At 42.8% G+C, this 22,630-nt stretch overlaps 1 protein-coding gene across 5 annotated transcripts in view; it reads right to left on the bottom strand.

Annotated features, from left to right (window-relative positions):
- The window catches only part of EML6 (EMAP like 6), a 262,319-nt gene that overhangs the window by 11,404 nt on the left and 228,285 nt on the right, over nucleotides 1–22,630 (bottom strand). For 3 of the 5 annotated variants that reach the window (XM_073628575.1, XM_073628577.1, XM_073628578.1), the window contains 11 exons: nucleotides 18,508–18,528; nucleotides 13,298–13,471; nucleotides 12,923–13,131; nucleotides 10,930–11,087; nucleotides 8,225–8,339; nucleotides 7,951–8,139; nucleotides 7,514–7,686; nucleotides 5,560–5,722; nucleotides 2,763–2,866; nucleotides 2,288–2,441; nucleotides 1,357–1,457 (listed from right to left, as the gene is read on the bottom strand). In XM_073628575.1, the coding sequence (XP_073484676.1) occupies nucleotides 1,357–1,457; nucleotides 2,288–2,441; nucleotides 2,763–2,866; nucleotides 5,560–5,722; nucleotides 7,514–7,686; nucleotides 7,951–8,139; nucleotides 8,225–8,339; nucleotides 10,930–11,087; nucleotides 12,923–13,131; nucleotides 13,298–13,471; nucleotides 18,508–18,528 (1,561 nt within the window). The remainder of the gene's footprint in view (nucleotides 1–1,356; nucleotides 1,458–2,287; nucleotides 2,442–2,762; nucleotides 2,867–5,559; nucleotides 5,723–7,513; nucleotides 7,687–7,950; nucleotides 8,140–8,224; nucleotides 8,340–10,929; nucleotides 11,088–12,922; nucleotides 13,132–13,297; nucleotides 13,472–18,507; nucleotides 18,529–22,630) is intronic. The other 2 variants (XM_073628576.1, XM_073628579.1) reach the window with 1 other exon arrangement.

Genomic DNA, 22,630 nt, shown 5'->3' with positions numbered 1-22,630 from the left:
CAGTGCCTGACCTCACAAATGCTCTTCTGGACGAATGGTCAAACATTCCCATAGACACACTCCTAAACCCCAGAAGAGTTGAAGCTGTTATAGCTGCAAAGGGTGGGCCAACGCAATACTGAACCATACAAACTAAGACTGGGATGCCATTAAAGTTCACGTGCGTGTAAAGGCAGGTGTTCCAAAACTTTTGACAATATGGTGTAGTGGCTGATGGGAATATGACAGCACTCAAGGGGCTGGAGCCTCCATTTTGTTTCTGGGAGTACAGACACAGCCCACATTTGAGCATTCACATCACCATACATCCCGGTATTATGTGTGTTGTTCTTCAGTGGACAGACACAGCCCACATTAGAGCATTCACATCACCATACATCCCGGTATTATGTGTGTTGTTCTTCAGTGGTTGTCACTTCCCAACTACAAGACTACAAGTTGGCATTTTTAGCAGCACAAGCACAGGTTGGACTGTTCATTCTCTCAGACTGAGTTTGCTAGCACCTAGACACCAAGACTGTGAGATATTCATACTTTGTGCCAAGCTTGACCAATGTAAGTATGCAATAAAGATCATACCTGAAGTTCAGCTTTGAAGCCCAACTCTGGGCAAATAAAAAATGATCCCTTTAAGTGGAGCTGTGCCCGCACTGCTAGGGTTATTTGCTCATTCCTGTCCAGGGGAATAGTAAAAGGATATATACTTACCCGATCCTCCGCTTCTCCCCACAGCTAGGACCTGTCCCCACAGCTTCTGCACCCCCCACGCTCCATCTGACGCCATCAAGACCCGAGCAGGGTCCATGGCCCTACCCTGAACACGAGGACAGTCCACTGCCAGGTTGTGGGGGAGCACCGTCTGCAATGGGGAGCGGATAATCAAGGAAAGTAAAACTATTTCTCCCCCCCCTGGAAAAAACAAACTATAATCCTTTGCAGGGCAGGCACAGTCCCTGGCACAGTTCCACTGCATGGGATCATTTTTTACCTTACAGACCTCAATAGCTCAATCTAAAATTTACTCTCACAGCTGCAACTCCTTGCCCTAAACCTCCCTGCTTTATTCCTATAGATTAGGTTTAGTTAGAGAGAGTTTGAAGGTACACAACTTGATAAAAGCTAAAATGCTGCAACCCAGTAGAATCGTGAGTGCACCCTGCAGTAAATGTGTATATATGTCAAATAAATATTCCGTAAAAATAAGTAAGTCAAGGAAAATATTTTGAAACAAATAATATAAATTGGACCCAAATTAGTTTCCCTTTAAGCAAGTTACATTACTGAAGTCTTTTCTGGTTTCCATAATAGTAAGTAATAATTAAATCACTAACATACTAAAAGGAAAGTAGTTGTTACCTGCAGTCGTCCCCTCCAGTGCTTATGAGATATTTGTCATCATGCGAGAAGCGTACATTAGTCACATGTGCCGAGTGACCAAAATACCGCTTATGTTTGGCCTGGAAAGAAAACACAAATAAATCACCAACTCATCTTTGGGCAATCTTTATAGGCACAGAAAGCATATTTCATTATTGTGCATTATTTGTATTGTGTAGGATCAAAAAAAAAATGGATAAACATCAATTCGCAATGTTTATCACTCCTTAAAATGCCTCTAGCTTCAGGCTGGCATTGCTGCAGTATGGCCACTAGACAAATAAGTAATTATTTCCTATGATCATCAGCTCCACCTAGTGGCCATAATGTGGCATTTTCTCAATTCAAGTGCTTGGCTGTAACATTTTTTTTTTTCACTAAAACTTTTTTTGTTTTAACACAGGGAACAAAAAGTTACCTATGTGATATGTTTAAGACAGTTTCTCAGTAAAATAGTTAAATAAAGGAAAATACAGATAAGGTCGTGTTAGAATTGGCTCATACTGGAGTTCTTTAATTACAACAAATCTAAAATCATGAGATGATTCATGGAGTGCAATACTTGGAACACTTTGTATCTTTGATGCCAAGTCTCCAGAATTTTATTTGTCTTTTATTACATTCAATAGAACAGATGGAGGTCGGGAGAGAGGTCATTAACTGCTGTGCAAGAACAGACCTCTGTCTGCCTGACAGCTGATCACGGATGAATATTGAATATGTCTCAGCACAGACCTCCATAGAGTCCATAAATGTACAGAGGTCACCAGTCTCTGGGCCAGCTCTCCTCTTTTCCAGCACAATAGCAGCCAACCAGAGTCATACACAGCCCAGTCCACCTAGTATTACTCCAGACAGATCAATGGAGGGCGTCCAGAATGCAGAAATCATACAATCATACTTTACTTACAAACTTTTCAGTGCAAGGAAAGTCAAAAAGTTTAACAAGGCCGAAGTCATCTCCTGTGGCGATGTTGAGACCAGCATGGGACACGCTGGCACAGTTTACATCGGCTTTATCTGCGTTTCGTGGCCAGATTCCAATCACTTCATCCCCCAGGATACTGCAAAATAACAAGACATCTATGAGAACAATGCACACTTCTAGTGTTATCTCCAGACAATAATCCATCATACTGTACATCATTAGTTCAAAAATAACAGTGAAGCCAGAGATCATTTCCAGAAAAGTCAGAAATCATCTCCAGAAAAGCCAGAGATCATTTCCAGAAAAGTCAGAAATAATTTCCAGAAAAGTCAGAAATCATTTCCAGAAAAGTCAGAAATCATTTCCAGGAAAGTCTTCAGGGGCAATTTGGGAGAGCACCAATTACCACAATCATACATACATATTCCTAATGAATGAGGCTTGTGTCTTATATTACCTTGTCCACGTGGCCCACGTAATCCTTTCTATATGTGCTGTCTCTGTTATCTGCTTTCCTGATGGCACTTCATGGACTTGGCGTTTGTAAGCACCAGTTGCTACCTGAAAATAAAAACATGTCTATTCCAGATAGAAGCAGCAAAGCGCGAAAAGTATTTTTCTTCCAAGTAGTAGCAATGACACAATAGATACGATGAGGCTAAATACAGTGGCAGGTGGGGCGTTTTTTTGTGTGTGGGGGGGGGCAGCAAACAACCCCCCCCCCATGGCAACTCAAACCCCCCCGCCGGTCCACTGGCACTTATCCCATCTAGGTGGTGATCATCGGGCATCCAGGCATTGTCCAGCGGCTCTTCTTCTCCTTGCTTCAGCTTTGCGTCTCCTTCCCTCTTTCTAGGTGTCCAATGGGATCGCCTGTCCTCTCAGTCAATCTTCCTGATTGGCCAGGATGAGGATCAATGTTGCAACACACCTGGGTGGGCTCCAGACGCATCCTCTGCGACCCAAGCCCACCCTATTTTGAAGCCTATTAGAGCCTCTGGCAACTAATCAGGTGCTTAAAAAAAAAAACCCTGGCTGATGTAATTCATATGCCCGGTGCCCTGAAAGGGGCCGGACGCATGAATAAGGGGGGTCGCGGCGACCGTGAATATATATAATATATATATATATATATATATATATATATATATATATATATATATTAATTATAGAAGTGATCTTGAACATGGTATGTCATGGTAAGTGTATAATCTTTACACGGAGGATAAATATTACAAAAACGGAACCTTCATAACAGTAATTACTAAGGCTAGCCGGCTATTGTATTTAAAGTGGAACTTTACCCATAACAACCTGATACAAAAATTCTTTAGCAAGGAACATACATTCTATATTAATAAATATGCTACCATAATTAGTGTGCGCTGTAAATTGCCTCCAACATTGCTCTTGTTTCTTCTTGCTAGAGACCGCCATTTTGCTGAAGCCCAGAGTCCCTGAACAAGCAGTAAATCAAAAAGCAGAAGTAAGCCTATTGATTTCATGGTTTCAAAAAACAGTTACATTCCTGGAATGCCAAGGTTGATAACTGTCACATTTGCTTGTGCCCTCAACCAAACTGTCAAACTATCAAATAGCTGGTGTCACAACTGATCACATGTGCAGCACCATGGCAGTTGCAGATCAGACAGAAGCAGCTTCCTTGGCTGTAAAGGATAGGAAGGTTTAATTCTGCTTTAACCACTTGCTGACTGCACTATAGCCAAATGATGGCTACAACGCAGACGGCAAGCTCTGGGATGCCGTCATATGATGGTGTGCCGTGATTGCACCCGCCGTAGGCGGAGCGCTCTGTGATCGCAGTGCCCGGAGGACACTGCTGATACCATATTGAGGTAAAGAGCCAATCAGCAGCTCTTTACCAATCACAGCTGATCACGGATGTCAATAGAAGCCGGTTATTGGCACTCTTTTCTGCATGCTGACAGCTTGAGGAGTGGAGAAGAGAGCCGATAACCGGCTTCTCTAAAAGGGACATCTACAGTGATAACCAGTGTCCTGATTATCAGTGCAGTCCCAAAGGTGCCCACCAGTGCTGCCAATCAGTGCCCACTAGTGCCTCCTCCTCAGTGTCATCTATCGGTGCTGCCTACCAGTGCCCATCAGTGCCACCTACCAGTGCCCATCAGTGCCGCCTACCAGTGCCCATCAGTGCCGCCTATTAGTACAGCCTCATCAGTGCCTACCAGTGCCACCTCATCAGTGAAGGAGAAAAATTACCTGTTTGCAAAATTTTATAACAAACTATAAGAAAACATTTTTATGGGGGGTTTTTTGGTCTTTTTTTGTTTATTTAGCAAAAAATAAAAAAACAGTGATGATTGAATACCACCAAAAGAAAGCTCTATTTTTGTGAAAAAAATAATAACAATTTTGTTTGGGTACACCACTGCATGACCGCACAATTGTCATTCAAAGTGTGACAGCGGTGAAAGCTGATAATTGGCCTAGGCAGGAAGGGGGAAAAAGTGCCCGGTAGGCAAGCGATTAAGGCTGTTAGCAGATCCGCCTCTACAAATTCGGCAGTGCATAAAAATGGAGAGTAACTGAGCATGTGCAGAGCAAGGTGAGACAGTGTATTACTGGATTTTAAACAGTATAGACCCTTATTTGTAATGTATTACATAGCTATGCCTGCAAAAGGGGCCAGCCTGACGTGATCTAGCAGGACTGAATTTTCTGAATAAAGTTCCACTTTAAGCAGCCGAAATACCCCTGTATCCTTGAACAGCTCAATAGTGACAGCAAGCCGTCACTGTTCAGCCAACAATTTTCATCCTTTTTCAGTTGACGTTTGTTGAGCCTGGTGATGCCGACAATGCCACCCATGGCTTATATTTCAGCTACATCTCATCTTACCTTTATGCAGGGCTTTTCAGTGGACATAGACTGGATTGAAACTTTGTTTCCAAACCCTGAAGAAGGGGCAGGCTACATCCCTTGACACGTGTTGGCTTTATACTACATTCTTAACTAATGAAGACTATAAAAGGTACATGCACATGGCCATATGAAAAACACAGCAACTAGTATGCAGGATCTTGCAGACAATAACTGGCAGCAAGATCCTGCATAAAACGTGCTCTGTACACTTTTTGCATGTAACATTTGAGCAACTATTAGATGAATACAGCTTTGCAGCGTAAATGGCTTAAATTAAATCACTATGACTGTACCAGGCGCTCCTTACCACATGACCGAACATGACAAACAGTCTTTTATGTAGTTCATACCTGAATATATTTACTGTCAGCAGAAAAGTCCATCTGTATGACAAAGCTGGCAATGTCTTTGCAGTAACCAATTCTATTTAATGATGTGCCTAGTGTGATATCATAGAAATCAACTGTGTTTTCTGCAGAGCCAACTGCCAGATATTTGTTATCAGGACTGAATCTGGAAAATGAAGAAAAAAGTCAGTATAACGGTATTGTGGTCCTTTCAGACAAAACAGACATTATTGTACATTTTCAGTGTACTCAGTACCCTCTGATTCCTCCTGTATTGAATTGTATTGTAACTGTACTGTCTGCCCTCATGTTATAAAGTGCTGCACGAAACTGTTGGAGCTATATAAATCCTGTATAATAATAATAAAAAATGTAGTATTGTTCTCATACCAAGGGGGGGGGGGGGGGGGGGGGACTATTCCAGATTTCTAGCTGTAGTACAGCTGCCCTGTAATACGAGAGCTATTTCCTGATTAGCGTTTGGTGCTGCCTCCATCAGAGTAGTTGATTCAATGAGGATGCTCATTTTGTAAGGTCAAAGCCAAGTACTGAAACTGAGGGGTTGATTTACTAAAGGCAAATACAGTGTGTACTTTGCAAAGTGCAGTTGCACGCTGCAATTGCTCTAGGGCAGTGGTCTCCAAACTGCGGCCCATGGATCGAATGTGGCCCCTTGCTTGCCATTATCCGGCCCTCAGGGTACTATTCCTTCTACTTACACCAACAAAGGGACACTATTCCTTCTACTGACACCAACAAAGGGACACTATTCCTTCTACTGACACCAACAAAGGGACACTATTCCTTCTACTGACAGTGACACCAAAGGGATACTATTCCTCTCACTGACACCAACAGTGGGGCATTTTTCCTTACACTGACACTAATGATGGGACACTATTCCTCCCACTGACACCAGCAATGGGACACTATTCCTCCCACTTATATTAATGATGGGGCACTATTCCTCTCACTGACACCAGCAATGGGGTACTATTCCTCCACCCTATACCAATGATGGGGCACTATTCCTCCCACTGACACCAGCAATGGGGCACTATTCCTCTAACTTATAACAATGATGGGACACTATTCCTCCAACTTATACCAATGATGGAGCACTCTTGCTCCTTCTGCAGACTATGTAATTTTTTTACTCCCACTGACGCTGGGGTATTTTTTACTTCCACTGGCCTATCCGCCCCCCCCTAAAGTCTGAAGTACAGTAAACTGGTCCTTTGTTTAGAAAGTTTGAAGACCCCTGCTCTAGATCTTGGTAAATGAGGTAAAGCTTAACTTTGCAAATGAACAGCCAATCACATGCAAAAGAAAAAAAAAAAAAAAACAGCATTTTTGCTTGCACATGATTGGGTGATGGAAGTCAGCAGAGCTCTCCCTCATTTACTAAGCTCTGGAGCAATTGCAGTTGCTGACTGCAATTGCATTTTGCAAAGTGCACAGTGTATTTGCCTTTAGTAAATCAACCTCTTAATCTTAAAAGTGCCTCCATGAGATGTACCATGAATGCCTCTCTTGGTTCTCTCCAGAAGTGCTAAAACATACCAGCAGAAGCGTCCAAAATCTTTCCATTTTAGTTGAATTCTGGAACATCCTGATTGGAAAAGCTTTAACACTCCAGCATCAAAACCTACTGCTCATTCCCAACCGCGGCACATACCTACTGGCCCACTAAGATGAGCTGCCTAACTGGCCAATAAGAATATGCAGAAAGAGGCAGGCAAGCTTCTGCACTACCAGGTAGTACCACTGCCTTGCCCAATACAATGGTTCAAAAACTTGGCCACAGCGGCAGAGTCTTGGAGGCTACCACAGGTATGTGTAAGCAGCTCAAGGTGCTTGCACATAATTCTCAACAGCAGTTTTATGAGCAAAGAAGTACCAGAAAAAACATGACCAATCTTTGAGAGGAGCCCTGATAAAACACATCATTCCACACCTGATATCTTGTATGGCACCCTTGCGGTCTCTCTTCTTGCCCCACATCTTCAGAGAATTTACAAGCAGGATAACAAACTCTCCATTCCTCATGCCGATGGTGACCATTTCTCCATTGGGACTGTAAGCAGCACAGCAGGCAGCGTAGCCCAAACTTACTTTGTTCAGCAGCTTCTGTAGGTGACAAAATTAAGACACAACAATCGCCATGCCACATGTAGGAGGGAAGTCTTCTTGATAGACTCTTAAATGCATGTTATACAGCAGGGATATGCAATTAGCAGACCTCTAGCTGTTGCAGAACTACAAGTCCCATGAGGCATAGCAAGACTCTGACTGCCACAAGCATGACACCCAGGGGCAGAGGCATGATGGCACATGTAGTTTTGAAACAGCTGGAGGTCCGCTAATTGCATATCCCAGTTATACAGTACTCACTTTATCAGACAGGTCCCATATCCTTGCTGTCCCATCATTGCTGGCAGTGAGGAAGATATCTTTGGAGGGATGTGTTGCCAAACCCCAAATCTCTCCCTCCACATGGCCATTAATGAGGATGTTAGAAGCAGCATTCTTTTCTCCCACTTCAATGATTTCTCCATCTTTGGTTCCCACCAACACTTTCCCCTGTAAACGTATGTAATGGGTGTTAGCACAGACACAACTTGTTGGGGAATATTATGGCTGAGTGAGGGATGAAGAGATGCGATACCTTCCCTCTGCATACTGATCGCACACAGTCCAGTGACTGTCCTGTCTCCAGCTGAAATGCCCGACAGCGTTTCATCTCCTGATCCCATAGCTTGACAGCACCGCCTTCCTTTGTACTAAATGTAAAAGAGAAGAAAGTAGAAATATATCAGATACTTACAATTAGATGGGAGGTAACATTTTAATGCACATACATCTGTGAATTTGTAAATTTAAAGCTGAATTGCAGGTATCGCAATTTTTACATAGTTCCATTGGTCAAGCTTGGACCAACGATATGTACAGTCAGGTCCCTAAATATTGGGACATCGACAAAATTCTAATCTTTTTGGCTCTATACACCACCACAATGGATTTGAAATTAAACAAACAAGATGTGCTTTAACTGCAGACTTTCAGCTTTAATTTGAGGGTATTTACATCCAAATCAGGGGAACGGTGTAGGAATTACAACAGTTTGTATGTGTGCCTCCCACTTTTTAAGGGACCAAAAGTAATGGGACAGATTAACAATTATCCATCAAACTTTCACTTTTTAATACTTGGTTGCAAATCCTTTGCAGTCAATTACAGCCTGAAGTCTGGAACGCATAGACATCACCAGATGCTGGGTTTCATCCCTGGTGATGCTCTGCCAGGCCTCTACTGCAACGGTCTTCAGTTCCTGCTTGTTCTTGGGGCATTTTCCCTTCAGTTTTGTCTTCAGCAAGTGAAATGCATGCTCAATCGGATTCAGGTCAGGTGATTGACTTGGCCATTGCATAACATTCCACTTCTTTCCCTTAAAAAACTCTTTGGTTGCTTTCGCAGTATGCTTCGGGTCATTGTCCATCTGCACTGTGAAGCACCGTCCAATGAGTTCTGAAGCATTTTGCTGAATTTGAGCAGATAATATTGCCCAAAACATTTCAGAATTCATCCTGCTGCTTTTGTCAGCAGTCACATCATCAATAAATACAAGAGAACCAACTCCATTGGCAGCCATACATGTCCACGCCATGACACTACCACCACCATCACTGATGAGGTGGTATGCTTTGGATCATGAGCAGTTCCTTTCCTTCTCCATACTCTTCTCTTCCCATCACTCTGGTACAAGTTGATCTTGGTCTCATCTGTCCATAGGATGTTGTTCCAGAATTGTGAAGGCTTTTTTAGATGTTGTTTGGCAAACTCTAATCTAGCCTCCCTGTTTTTGAGGCTCACCAATGGTTTACATCTTGTGGTGAACCCTCTGTATTCACTCTGGTGAAGTCTTCTCTTGATTGTTGACTTTGACACACATACACCTACCTCCTGGAGAGTGTCCTTGATCTGGCCATCTGTTGTGAAGGGTGTTTTCTTCACCAGGAAAATAATTCTTCGGTCATCCACCAAAGTTGTTTTCTGTGGTCTTCCGGGTTTTTTGGTGTTGTTGAGCTCACCGGTGCATTCTTTCTTTTTAAGGATTTTCCAAACAGTTGATGTGGCCACACCTGTTTTTGCTATCTCTCTGATGGGTTTGTTTTGTTTTTTCAGCCTAATAATGGCTTGCTTCACTGATAGTGACAGCTCTTTGGATCTCATATTGAGAGAGATTCCAAATGCAAATAGCACACTTGAAATGAACTCTGGACCTTTTATCTGCTCCTTGTAAATGGGATAATGAGGGAATAACACACACCTGGCCATGGAACAGCTGAGCAGCCAATTGTCCCATTACTTTTGGTCTCTTAAAAAGTGGGAGGCACATATACAAACTGTTGTAATTCCTACACCGTTCACCTGATTTGGATGTAAATACCCTCAAATTAAAGCTGAAAGTCTGCAGTTAAAGCACATTTTGTTCATTTCATTTCAAATCCACTGTGGTGGTGTAAAGAGCCAAAAGATTAGAATTGTGTTGATGTCCCAATATTTATGGACCTGGCTGTATGTGCCATAGTGATTTCCAGCTTTCCGTGGAAGCTGGAAATCACTGGAGTAGGCACCACTACTAGCTTCCGGGTCCTGTGCTGAGCTGTTGCCTTGCTGTATTGTAAATACAGGAGGTCAACTGCTTGGCACGAGCACCATTCAGAGAACACTTTGTATTTTCTCAATGAATGCAAACTATTCTCTGAGTGAACTAAGTGGAGATTGTGATGCCACCACCCAATCCAATCAGGGAATGCTTTAAATTAATTGAGAAAATGCAAATTGTTCTCTGAATGGTGCCTGTGCAAAGACACCAACCTCCTGTATTCACAGTGCAGCAGGCCAGCCTCTTGGCATGGGACCCAGAAACTTGGGGAAGTTCACTGTAGTAGCTGTGCCTACAAGAGTGGTTTCTAGCTTCCACTTGATCCCACAGGTATGGCACATACAGGACTTACATTGGTCCCTTTTCCCCTTTTGCCAGCCCTGCCTAGATCATTACTTTGGTCCTAAATAGTTCTGACAGAATAACAATATTATTCTGGTATTCTGGGAAGACCATCATGATTGCATTATACCAATCACAACGCCATAGTTGTTGATGCCTTCTAGAAGCGTAGAAGGCATGAGCCATGACGTTGTGATTGGTGTGATCAATGAGTGGACTTCCCATTTGCAGATACAATAGGACTAGGCCACATCTGACTTTCATGGTTCGGTACTGTTGTTCCCTTTATGCCCCTCACAGTTCTAATTCCAATCCTAAAAACAAATTCATTATACCACCAAGGCTGCAGTAGATATACTTACGGCCTCTCTTTCCCACCAGTTACAATCAGTCCATCGCGTAGAGTTGTGTACATTGTGAAGACTGGTCCACTGTGGGCTTTGGCCACCAGTCGTACAAGAAAGTGGTCTTTCCAGACGTATACATCTCCATTGATGGCACCAGTGAAAGTTAGGCTATTCTGCAGAGACACAAGTTCATATATTTTCTAGTTAGTATGCCTCCAGGCCCAGATAAGTACAGTGCTTCATGGCCACATCATTTTCAGACATTGAAATCACCAATGGTCTTACATGGCATCCAATTATGTGTACTTGCTATTTCTAATTCACTGTGAGCTGCAGTAGTCCAGCTAGTTTAGGTGATCAGTTCACAACTTTGCAACTAAGGCCCCTTTCACAGGGGTGGACCGATCAGGTCTGCCTGTCAGTTTTTTAGGCGGACCCAATCTGACCATTCATTGCCCTGTATGGAGTGGTGGATGTCAACAGACATGTATCCGTTGATACCCACCGACATCCGATTCTATTAGCCAAAAACAGACGTATAGAGGAATCCATTCCCCATACATCTGGCAGATCGGATGACAGTCAGATGGAAACAGACAGATGGTCCGTTTACATCCGACCCCCTATAGAGGAAAGCAGACTATGTCTGTGTCCCCCTGACACGTTTCCCCTCAGAAGGTGTCGACTGGGATTGGAGACTGAGGGGAAACGCGTCGGAGAGACATCAGGATACACAAACCGTTCCGCAGGTGGCCGTGCTGATGTGATATTGTTTGCTTAAAGACAAGAGTATACTCTAAGTGCAAGATTTTTTTAATTAAATTTTGTTTTTTAAATGGTAATGCACTATGAGTCCTCTCCATTGCTTTCAATACAAATTACTCCGGGAGTCGGGAGCCTGGACTCACCTCAAGCTTTAGAGTGGTCTGCAAAGAGCTGCGGTCTTCTAACCAAGATATCCAATATGCATGAATGATCCCTTGGGATCTATAAGTCTGGTAAGCGTCCATCCTTTACTCTAAAGGGAATGGTGGTGATGCACAGGCACTTTCAAACATACCGGTAATTGTTTTGCACAAAGGCACTATTTTTTGAAGGAGTTGGATGGGAACACACAGTTGGTTACTTTTTCTTCACTTATGAACTTTCTAGGCATAATTTTTCCGGACTATTGAAGTACTGGATTTTATGCATAGCTGTTATATATTAATTTACCATTGTTTAATTATTGTTTGTTTTGCATATTGCACTATAACCTACACTCACATGACAAAAAAAGGTTTACATGTTTTGTCACTTTGAACACTAAAGGGTGGTGATATAGTCCATTGAGACATACATTACTAGATTTTGTACATTTGCTTGATTATATTGCACGGTTATTTTCACTGTGTACCATTGGAGACAGCGCACCATTACTATTATACCACTATTGTCCAATCCTAGTATTCAAGGAATACATTGGTGCAACAGTCCCGATATTATTGTGTCCCGCAGGAATTGATATTTGCTCTGGTCTGCTTAGGGTTTCACAGGCTGGGTGTTTTATGTTTTCCCCTGCCTCTGGGAGAAGCTTACAAAGCTTAGGGCAAGAAATTCAAATAACTGGCCTGCATATTTACTATGTCCAGGTCAATCCTTGATTGGGCACCCAGAAGGTGGTCTTGGCGGTAGTAAATACTTGGAAGCCCTAAGGAGACTGTTTTTTCCTCAGCAGGGAAGGTTCAGGGGGCTGCTTGTTTCTAAAGCACCTATGGACTTAGTTGATGTTCTCCAGGATCTCAGCTGTTGCAGGGCTGGAGACCTGGGACAAACCTAGATCTGGATACTGTACTGTTACAATTTCTGCAAGCAACAAATCACAAAAAGACAAACCACCAGACTGTTTATTGGAGCCAGAATGAATGAACTGTTGCTTGGGTGACTGGCGGCCTCTGTACTGTTTGGGAAAAAAACGGTTATATTCAGCAGCCCTTACAGGGTAGCGTTACATTAGTATCATACTTACAGCACCAAAGGCAACAGAAAGCATAGTTTGCATTTTGGCATTGTCCACAGATCCGACAATCCCCTTCTTATACAGTAATGTGCTCCCCGCCAGCGTCCAAAACTTGATGTGTTTTACACCGACAGATACAAATTGTGTGTCCGAGTCTGGACGAAATTCGGCCACAAATATTCTCTCCATGTGGCCTCCTTTACTGGCGACTTTTGCACCTGGGAGACATGAATGTCAACTTTAAATAAACAAAATAGATTTTTATGAATTGTTTTTCACTGAAAAAGGAAACACCATGTGGCACTGTCATAAGAGAACACTTTTAATTAAGGAGAATTAATTCACAATGGATATGTATGTTGCTAGCATAGGACTGACACTTACCTTCTTGCCATCTCCATACAGTTATGGTGTGTTCTGGATCGACTCCCACGGACAAGAGAAGCTTTCCGGTGGCACTGAAATTAATGAATCCTACCCCCTTGGCATGGAAACACCTCAGAATGGACAGAGTTTGCTTGTTCATGGCATCCCAGATATGAATGGATGGTGTAGCCCCTGCATTGAAGAAATCCACAGCAGTCAACTGCTAGCAAACAAACCTGGGTGGGCTTTTAGTTCATAAACATTTGGTAATAAGACAGAGCTCCTGGCATTTTACCATGTAGCGTTTAGCCATATGCATGACTTTTTAGGAACTACGGTGAAAGCATTTGTAATCTTGGGACTTTATGGGCTTTTTACATATAGTGATAGTATAGGAATTCCTCCCTTTCCACTCCTTTACATCTTTCCAAATTTACATACATATCAAGCTGTCCAACTTGAGAGGGCTATAACCAGCCAGGTCACTTACAATGGTTACCTTTACGTTACATGGTGTACCTATAAGCAAAATCTGGTTTCTTGGTTTAGGATAGAGTGGGGAGTGCTGTCTGTGCCCTATTGGTGTGTTACCCATCTCTATCCTGCTGATCACTGAGAAAGAAAGTGAGGGGGAATCCAAAATTTTTGAGATGTCCCCAGAGCAAGAGGTATGGGAAAATCTTCTATTGGCAACACCTGTTCAAGGAACAATGGGCCAAAAAAGCAGATTTCCCTAAATTTTGGAGATTTTCTCTAACCTTGTCTTGCATCTCTGGGTTAGGAAGAGAATGGAAACTTCCCCAGTGACATGTACTGTGAAGTAATTGACCAACTAACCAACATGCCACTGTAAAAAAACGGCAGATTTGCGGACTCAATTTTCAATTAGGCAGCTTGAAGCTGCAATAACCTTCTGGTACAAACACTTGATGTCATATCTAAAAATAATTTCAAACCTGTTTGATTCTAGGCATTAGTTTACAAGCCCTGATGAAGTGGGAGTTTGTGGATCCCCATAACGCACTGGCTTCCTTTTGCTATTTGTGATAGGAATAAGGATTTTTTTTTACTCTTTGGTTCACTTATTTGAGAATGCCCTTATGGGTTCTTAAAAAAAGCTTATTTTTGGTCAAATGCTTTTGCGTACATGCTTCCAGAGGATTCATGTTCTTTGGATTAGTGTTCATAACCAAACATAAAGCAATTTCCTTGTTGACGGTTAATGGAGCTCATTTCATATAAATGCAGAGCTGTACTTACTATAATGGGGGCTGGTGTCTATTAGCACAGCAAGGCAAGAGGGAGCATCACAAAAGCATAAAATTTTTTGTATTTATGCAATTTGTGGCCAGCTCAGAGTAATTGTGCAGAAGACACGATAGGGAAGAGGTTTACAGTTGACGAGGCTGTCTGCTGCTTCAGTGACATTTCCTTGGTCTGTACAGTAGCCATTCTCAACTAGGGGTCTGTGGACTGCAGGGGGTTTCTTGAGCTATGGCTAAGTGACCTCCCATCTGATAGTGCCTGTACAGTTGTCAATAAGGGTGGCACTGGCATTATGACCATCACTATAAGGGGAACATTCTTCCCACTGACCATCAAAATAAGGTGCATTTTCCCAATGGCCCCATATAAATTTCTTTAAGTAGGGGTTCTCTGAGACCTGAAAATTTTGGGGGCTGTACCAAAAGAAATGCAAAAGTGAGCATAACATTTTTAATAACTTACTTAGGTCATTCAAGTTTCACATGCTGGCAGACTAACTTTTCCTCTATAGTAACTCTTCTTTTTCACTACATGTAAATAATGGATTCCAAGCAAAATCAACATGCCTTCATTGAAGTTCTTGACGAAGAAGGGGTGCAGGCTGTCCAGAAGGCCACAGAATGTTTACAAAGATGACACCATTGACAAGAGTAATGTGCCCAGATGGATGAAGAAGTTTACAGAAGGGGAAACCAGCATTGAAAACCATGCGATGGATGAACTGATTCACATGGACAGACGAGTCACAAGCCGTGAGCCTGTTGCACAACTAGACTGTGGTCACAATGTCATACACGAGATAGTGGAAGACTGAGGCTGCATTCACACCTGAGCGTTTCAAAGTCGTGCGTTTTTGCCATGATTTTAGCACGTTTTGCCGCAATTTTGTACAGGTCACCAATGTAAAAAGCAGAAAAATGCCTGTAATCTGCCCCAAAGAAGCTCATGTTCTTTTTTGAGCTTCAGGCCCCTTTCACACAGTCGTACGACTGTGGATCCGAATTTGCCCTGCGATTAAAAGTCCAACATGCGTCTGACTTCAATGAACGGGGATGCGACTTTGATGCCCGACAATACCAGGCACTGTCTGGGGGAACTCCACGCACAATGTAAAAAAAAAAAAAGGCATGAGTTCTCCCTCCAAGAGCATACCAGGCCCTTCTAAAGTGGGTCTAATTCTAAGGCGTTTTTCAGGTGTTTTGCTTCAGGTGATAAAACGCTCAGATGTGAACAGGTGCCACTGAAATTAATGGGATTTTGCTTGTTGGGCGTTTTTCAGTCGTTTTTTTGGGCGTTTTACGAGCTGAAAACGCTCAGGTGTGAATGCAGCCTTATGCCGCGTACACACGAGTGGACTTTTCGACCGGACTAGTCCGACGGACCGAGTCCGGCGGACAATTCGACTGTGTGTGGGCTTCATCAGACCTACAGTGGACTTTTTTAGTCGAAAATCTGACGGACTTTAGATTTGGAACATGTTTCAATTCTTTACGTCGGAACTCCGCCAGATCCAGTTCCTATCAAAGTCCGCTTGTCTGTATGCTAGTCCGACGGACGAAAACCAACGCTAGGGCAGCTATTGGCTACTGGCTATCAACTTCCTTATTTTAGTCTGGTCGTACGTCATCACTTACGAATCCGTCGTACTTTGGTGTGATCGTGTGTAGGCAAGTCCGTTCGTTGGGAAAGTCAGTTGGAAGTCCGGTCAGTTGGACCAGTCCGGTCGAAAAGTCTGCTCGTGTGTACGCGGCATTAGGATCGGAAAGTGTGTACAAAGTGGGTACCACAACAGTTGACACCAGATTTGAGAGAAGGATGGAAGTCTGCTCTGATCTGCTTAAAGCGTTTGAACCCAATGAACACACTTTTTTTTTTTTTGCTGAATTAATGACGGGATGAAATGTGGGCATATTTTTATGACCTGTAAATGCATAATCAGTCCATGGAATGGGCACTTAAGAAGCTTAGAGAACCAATTAGGAGTAAGGGAATGAACAAGAATCTGAAAACAGTCCACATTCACCTGCAAGCACTTATACTTGATGACACAGAGACATGTCGACCTGGACATCCAAAGACTTCGGAAGCACAGTGCATTTGAGAAATTCTTCCCACTATTATGGTCTGGTGTCCATGGAACATTTCATTTGATCTGATTATCCGCAGTGCTGGTCTAACCGAGAACTACCCCTTTTGAATCTAGACAAATGTAACACTCCCATCATTTTTCAACTCTCAAACCCCTGATGAGGGTGTTGGAATACCAGAAACGCGTCGGGTATCGGGGTACACTACCCCTAGGAGAGTACATATGATATGATGATACATTTCTGCACATGTTTTGTCTTGTTTTTTGATGGAATGTAATTGTGTTTTGTGTAGACGCTTTCACGTCTTTTTACTGTATTTCAATAAAATATTTTTTACTTAACAGAGTTGGTGGTCTGTCAAAGTCCCTTGTAGGGGGGATATTTGTACTTGTTTCACGCCAATAGGGATGGGACCACCATACTCTACACTTTGACATGATGGAAGCCTCCTTTTTCCTTCCACATTCACCATGACAATGTGCAACCACACACATCTTTGGCAATAATTCAAGCAACTGGCAAACTCGGCTGGTCAGTGGTCCCCTATCCAACGTACAGCTCAGATTTAGTGCCCTCCACCTTCCACTTGATCAGTCCAATGAAGGACAGTCTTCGGGGACAACGATTTGATGGCACAGATGAGGTGAAAGTGGCTGTGAAGAAGTGGGTACAACAGTGCACACCTGAATCTTTCCAAAGAGGATTCAAGAATTGGGTTCAACTATGGAGCAAATGCATTCCTTATGGAGACTATGTTGAGTAGTACCTTTGTATACAGGAAGAGTTACTCTACCAACATGTGAAGTTCGAATGACCTCAGTAAGTTAAAGTGGAAGTAAACCCTCCTATCGTTTTCAGCCAAGTAAGCTGCCATCTTGGCCTCAGTTTAATCTTTAACTGCCACAATGCTGCACATGTGATCAGTTATGACATCGGCCATTTGATGCTTGATGACAATTTGGTTGAGAGCACAACCAATGTGACAATTATATTCCCTGCACATGCCTGGAAATGTAACTGTTTTTGATACTGTTAAATCGCTGGGTTTACGTCCACTTTAATAGGAAAATCTATGCCTACTTTTGCATTACCTTTGGCACAGTCCTCATATTTTATGGGTTCATCTGGGGCAAAAAGGTTGAGAAAGGCTGCCCTACAGGATAATGATTTGTGAACAAGACATTCCTATGGTAGGCCTGTAAATTAAGCAGCCAACATGCTGCGTCAGATATTGTATCTAAATATTCATGATGTAACATAGAATGGGATGGAGTCTGTAAAAAATTGTGCCATCATTCATAGTATCCTAGAGGGCATGATACCAAAAACAACCTTGTCTAAATACATGTAAAATTATATGAGTAATAATAATACAAATGTACATTTATACACATTCACACACAACATATGTCTTTATTTACAAGAATCTGAGCATGGGCCCTTATAACTAGAATATAAATCTATGCATACAGATTTTTTTGATACCACAAAGAAACACAGATTGAAACAATACAGGTCAGATAATTACTATACAAGTCTAAACTGACATACTACAAGCTTGTGATAACAGGACTTATGTGGTTTATGAAGAATGACTCAAGTCTAGAATAGCCATGGACAGCCTGTTGCTTTCCATCTTGGAAACTTAAAGTCTCTTTTTGCAGGCCATCAGGATCTGTCATTTCTCAACAGTTGCCCAAAGTCAATCTAGTGAAAATGTGAGAGACATGGGTGACATTGTGCATGGATACTGCCATGCAAAGACGTGAACATGGGGGGTATGCACCTGAACCCGGTACAGCTACAGACAAAAACGGATGGACTAAAGAGGATCTGTAACTAGTACTACACGACAGTTATGGTAAGCCTTACCTGAGTGCTCAGCAATTTCACCTGCGTTGTGAGAGCAATGGCAAATGGGGAAGTGTCAGGGATAACCAACAACTGAAATAAGTAGTATTTCTAATGCCGAGGCAAGCTAGATCAGCATTAGAGGCATGCAAACACAAAATGTTTAACGTATGAGAATGACAAGAAAAGAAATAGATATAGAACTATTGTTTAGTAAATATAGGTATAAAACACAGGGCTTAACAAAGTCAGTAATAGAATTTATTACATAAACTTTAATTTGTGCCTGGAAGCCTTTTTATTTGAATTACAAATTCTTTTCACACATATAAATGCATGTGTTGCTGAAAATTAAATTTGATTGTACCTGCTTAATATATTTAAATGTACACTACATTACCAAAAGTATTGGGACCCCTGCCTTTACACCACAGGAATTTATTGGCATCCCAGTCTTATGCCCCGTACACACGGCCGGATTTTCCGATGGAAAATGTGTGATAGGACCTTGTTGTCGGAAATTCCGACCGTGTGTGGGTTCCATCACACATTTTCCATTGGATTTTCCGACACACAAGGTTTGAGAGCAGGCTATAAAATTTTCCGACAACAAAATCCGTTGTCGGAAATTCCGATCGTGTGTACACAAATCCGACGGACAAAGTGCCACGCATGCTCAGAATAAATAAAGGGATGAAAGCTATTGGCCACTGCCCCGTTTATAGTCCCGACGTACGTGTTTTACGCCACCGCGTTTAGAATGATCGGATTTTCCGACAACTTTGTGTGACCGTGTGTATGCAAGACAAGTTTGAGCCAATATCCGTCGGAAAAACTCCTAGGATTTTGTTGTCGGAATGTCCGAACAAAGTCCGACCGTGTGTGCGGGGCATTAGTCTGTAGGGTTCAATATTGAGTTGGCCCACCCTTTGCAGCTATAACAGCTTCAACTCTTCTGGGAAGGCCGTTCACTCCTCCCTTCTCCAAGCTAGGACTGCTCTGTCCATTGTTAACTCTTTCCTGTGAAGACTCAACATTCAGGACAACAGCACTGAGAGAGCAGGAACCAGCAGCACTGAAAGTGGTAAACTGCAAGTGCTGGGAAAAGAATTTTAACAAACTGGGGAATGTTTACTTTATTGTGTTAAAATAGATGTATGGGGTTTTTTGTTTTTGTTTTTTTATTTAGAATCATATGGTCCAATGCTGCATCTGTCCTCGGGCTCCTCTAACACTGAAAACCAAGCAATCAAACACTGCTGATCGCTCGAATCTCACAGCTCCCCGAGCAGAGAGCTGCTGACTGTGAGTCAGCAGCTCTCCGCTCACCCCCCCCCCCAGCGCTCACTGGAGCGGCCGGCTTTGGCTTTTAGCAGCTCGCGGCTCTGTGATGTTAGCCCGCTGTCTGCTGAAAACGGGTCAAAGGAGGGCAGAACGAACTGCACTCCTGTGATCCATAGGAGAAGAACGATCACACAAGCTTTGTCTGTACTTCTTCTTTAAGCTAAAAAACACTGAGGGTTCCCTACTGTGCATGCGCAAGTCGCGCTGAGCAATCTCACTGGTCTCTGCTGTCTTCTGGGACCTGTGTGTCTCCCAGAAGACAGCGGGGGAGGGGGGGACAGAGGAGGGGCCGGACATGATGTAGATAGCTGCGGATACTGCGGCAATCTATGCCCGGAAGTGGGAGCCAATACCTGGATTAGACAGGTATCTGCTCCCCCCTGAAAGGTGCCAAATGTGACACCGGAGGGGGGAGGAATCAGAAAAGCAGAAGTTTCATTTTTGGGTGGAACTCCACTTTAAGTATAAAGACTAGTTTTGTGTGCATATATTTTATGATGAAATGACTGTTTATTTCATTATGTTTTCTTAACTTTGACTTCCTCGTCATCTTAAAACCATTAATTATGAAAAATGTATTGTTTTAATTTCAAACATGTACAAAGAACAGTTTTTCTGTCATGTAAGCCCAGTGCACTTTATAAATGCAAAGCAAAAATGAAACATTTAAAATAAAAACACTTATTATATCTTCTAATGCAGCTATAAAAAGTCGGGGGGGGGGGGGGGTGCATTTCTAGCAGCTCTGTGCACATAGCTGGATGTAGTTACATGAATGACACCATATTCTAACTTTGCTTATCTTGCATCAGTAAGGGATGTCAGGTGGGGAGGTGGGAGATGGCAGATGATGCAAGAGGTTGTAACAAAGTTAATAATGGATTAGCTCTGAACAATGTCCTCTAGCTACTGACATCAACTACCTTTCTTTTAATGATGCAACAAACCTTTTCCCAGTTGCAAGATGCAGTGGTAAATCATATAACAGTTTCTCACTTTAAGCTAAGTACAGTACCCGGTTTCCCCGAAAATAAGATCTAGCGTGATTGTCAGTGATGGCTGCAATATAAGCCCTACCTCCCAAATAAGCCCTACCCGGTTTCCCCGAAAATAAGACCTACCCTGAAAATAAGACCAACAAGGACTTTAACTAGGGCTTATTTGGGGGGTAGGGCTTATATTGCAGCCATCACCGACAATCACGCTAGGTCTTATTTTCGGGGAAACAGGATAAGAGTTACATAAAACTGAATTTTTTCCCTGGTTAAGTGGACCTGAACTCAAAAGAGTAAAGATTTCCTATTTATTGAGATTTGATGATGTCACTACTGTGCTGCTCACTGTTCTCCTTGCTGGAGAGGGAGCAGTATCGGAGGACCTGCAGTGCAAGGATCTCCCTGCTTCTGCTTCATTCTGCTGCTTCCTAAATATTCCTACACCAGTCATCAGTAGGGGGAAGCTCTGACATGAGGAAACAACCTGCTTATAACATGCTTTAAGGGAACAGGATCCATTTTTTTTATTTTAGGGTAACAAACAATTTAAGCAGATGTTTACAGGGGCTCTCACAGGAGAGATGGGTAACAACACCACAGCCATAAAACACAGCGCAGTCACTTATACACTACCACTGCTCTGAAGGTGGCACCCAAATTACCAATGTTATTGTTTTTGGGGGAATAACATGGAAGAGCTGTCAGACAACCCTGCGCTTGTCTTTTTTTTCTCAGGATAAGCAACCAATCAGGTGATAATATCCAATCTACTGTGGTGTTGGGGTGATTATACTCATGTGGCTGATGCTTTTCTGAATGTGTCAGTGTAAATTGTTTTTTAGGGCATGGCAGCCCACTTTTATTGAACAAAACAAATAGTTTACATAGTCATCAATTGCCCACACGGGGGTTCTTCCAATTCAACATGAACAGACAACTGAAAATGCCAAGCCACCTGGCTCCCTTCTCAGTAGCACTACTGCTCTTCTTACCAGTCTCTCCTGTGTTGTCCAGCTCTCCTGCTTCACTTTACTCTCTTAGCCTTCAGTCGCAGCGCCCCGCTGCACGGCCTACTTCAAGCCTCTGGATAGGGGTTCTCCTGATACCCGGATAGGAGCCCACCTGACTCCTGAAACAAGACCCTGTATCTCATGGCTGCTGGCTGGGGCTCCTTTGACCCCTTGGTGAGACCTTGTGTCTCCAAACTGGGAGCCCTGAGCTATCTTCAGGCATGAGTATATAATGACCCTGCACACCTGTTTACTCGCACAGGCTGCAGGCATGCACTAAAGTCTGGACACAGAATTGAAGGTTTCATCCATACTAACAACAGCTTAAAAAGACATCCACAACTCTGCCCCCAGCTACATTACTAACCTAGTCTCAAAATACCAACCAAATCGTTCTCTTCATCCCTCCTGCTCTCTAGTTCCCTCATTACCTTCTCCCATGCTCGCCTCCATGACTTTTCCCAAGCCTCTTCTATCCTATGGAACTCCCTACCCTAATCTGGCCGACCATCTCCTACGCTGTTTTCTTTTAGACAATCCCTGAAAACCTTTCTCTTCAGAGAAGCCTATTCTGCCCCCACCTAACAACTGTACTTTTATTTTCTCCATCAGATCATCCCCCACAGTTATTACCTTTTGTATCATTTGACCCTCCGACCTAGATTGTAAGCTCTAATGAGCAGGGCCCTCTGATTCTCCTGTATTGAATTGTACTGTCTGCCCTCATGTTGTAAAGCACTGTGCAAATTGTTGGCGCTATAAAAAATCCTGTATAATAATAATAATCCCACCCAA

The sequence above is a fragment of the Aquarana catesbeiana genome, linkage group LG04 (genome assembly GCF_042186555.1).
Source record: "Aquarana catesbeiana isolate 2022-GZ linkage group LG04, ASM4218655v1, whole genome shotgun sequence".
NCBI classification, from domain to species: Eukaryota; Metazoa; Chordata; class Amphibia; order Anura; family Ranidae; genus Aquarana; species Aquarana catesbeiana.
The sequence above is the reverse complement of the archived record's forward strand: the minus strand, read 5'-3'. Positions and strand labels throughout refer to the sequence as shown.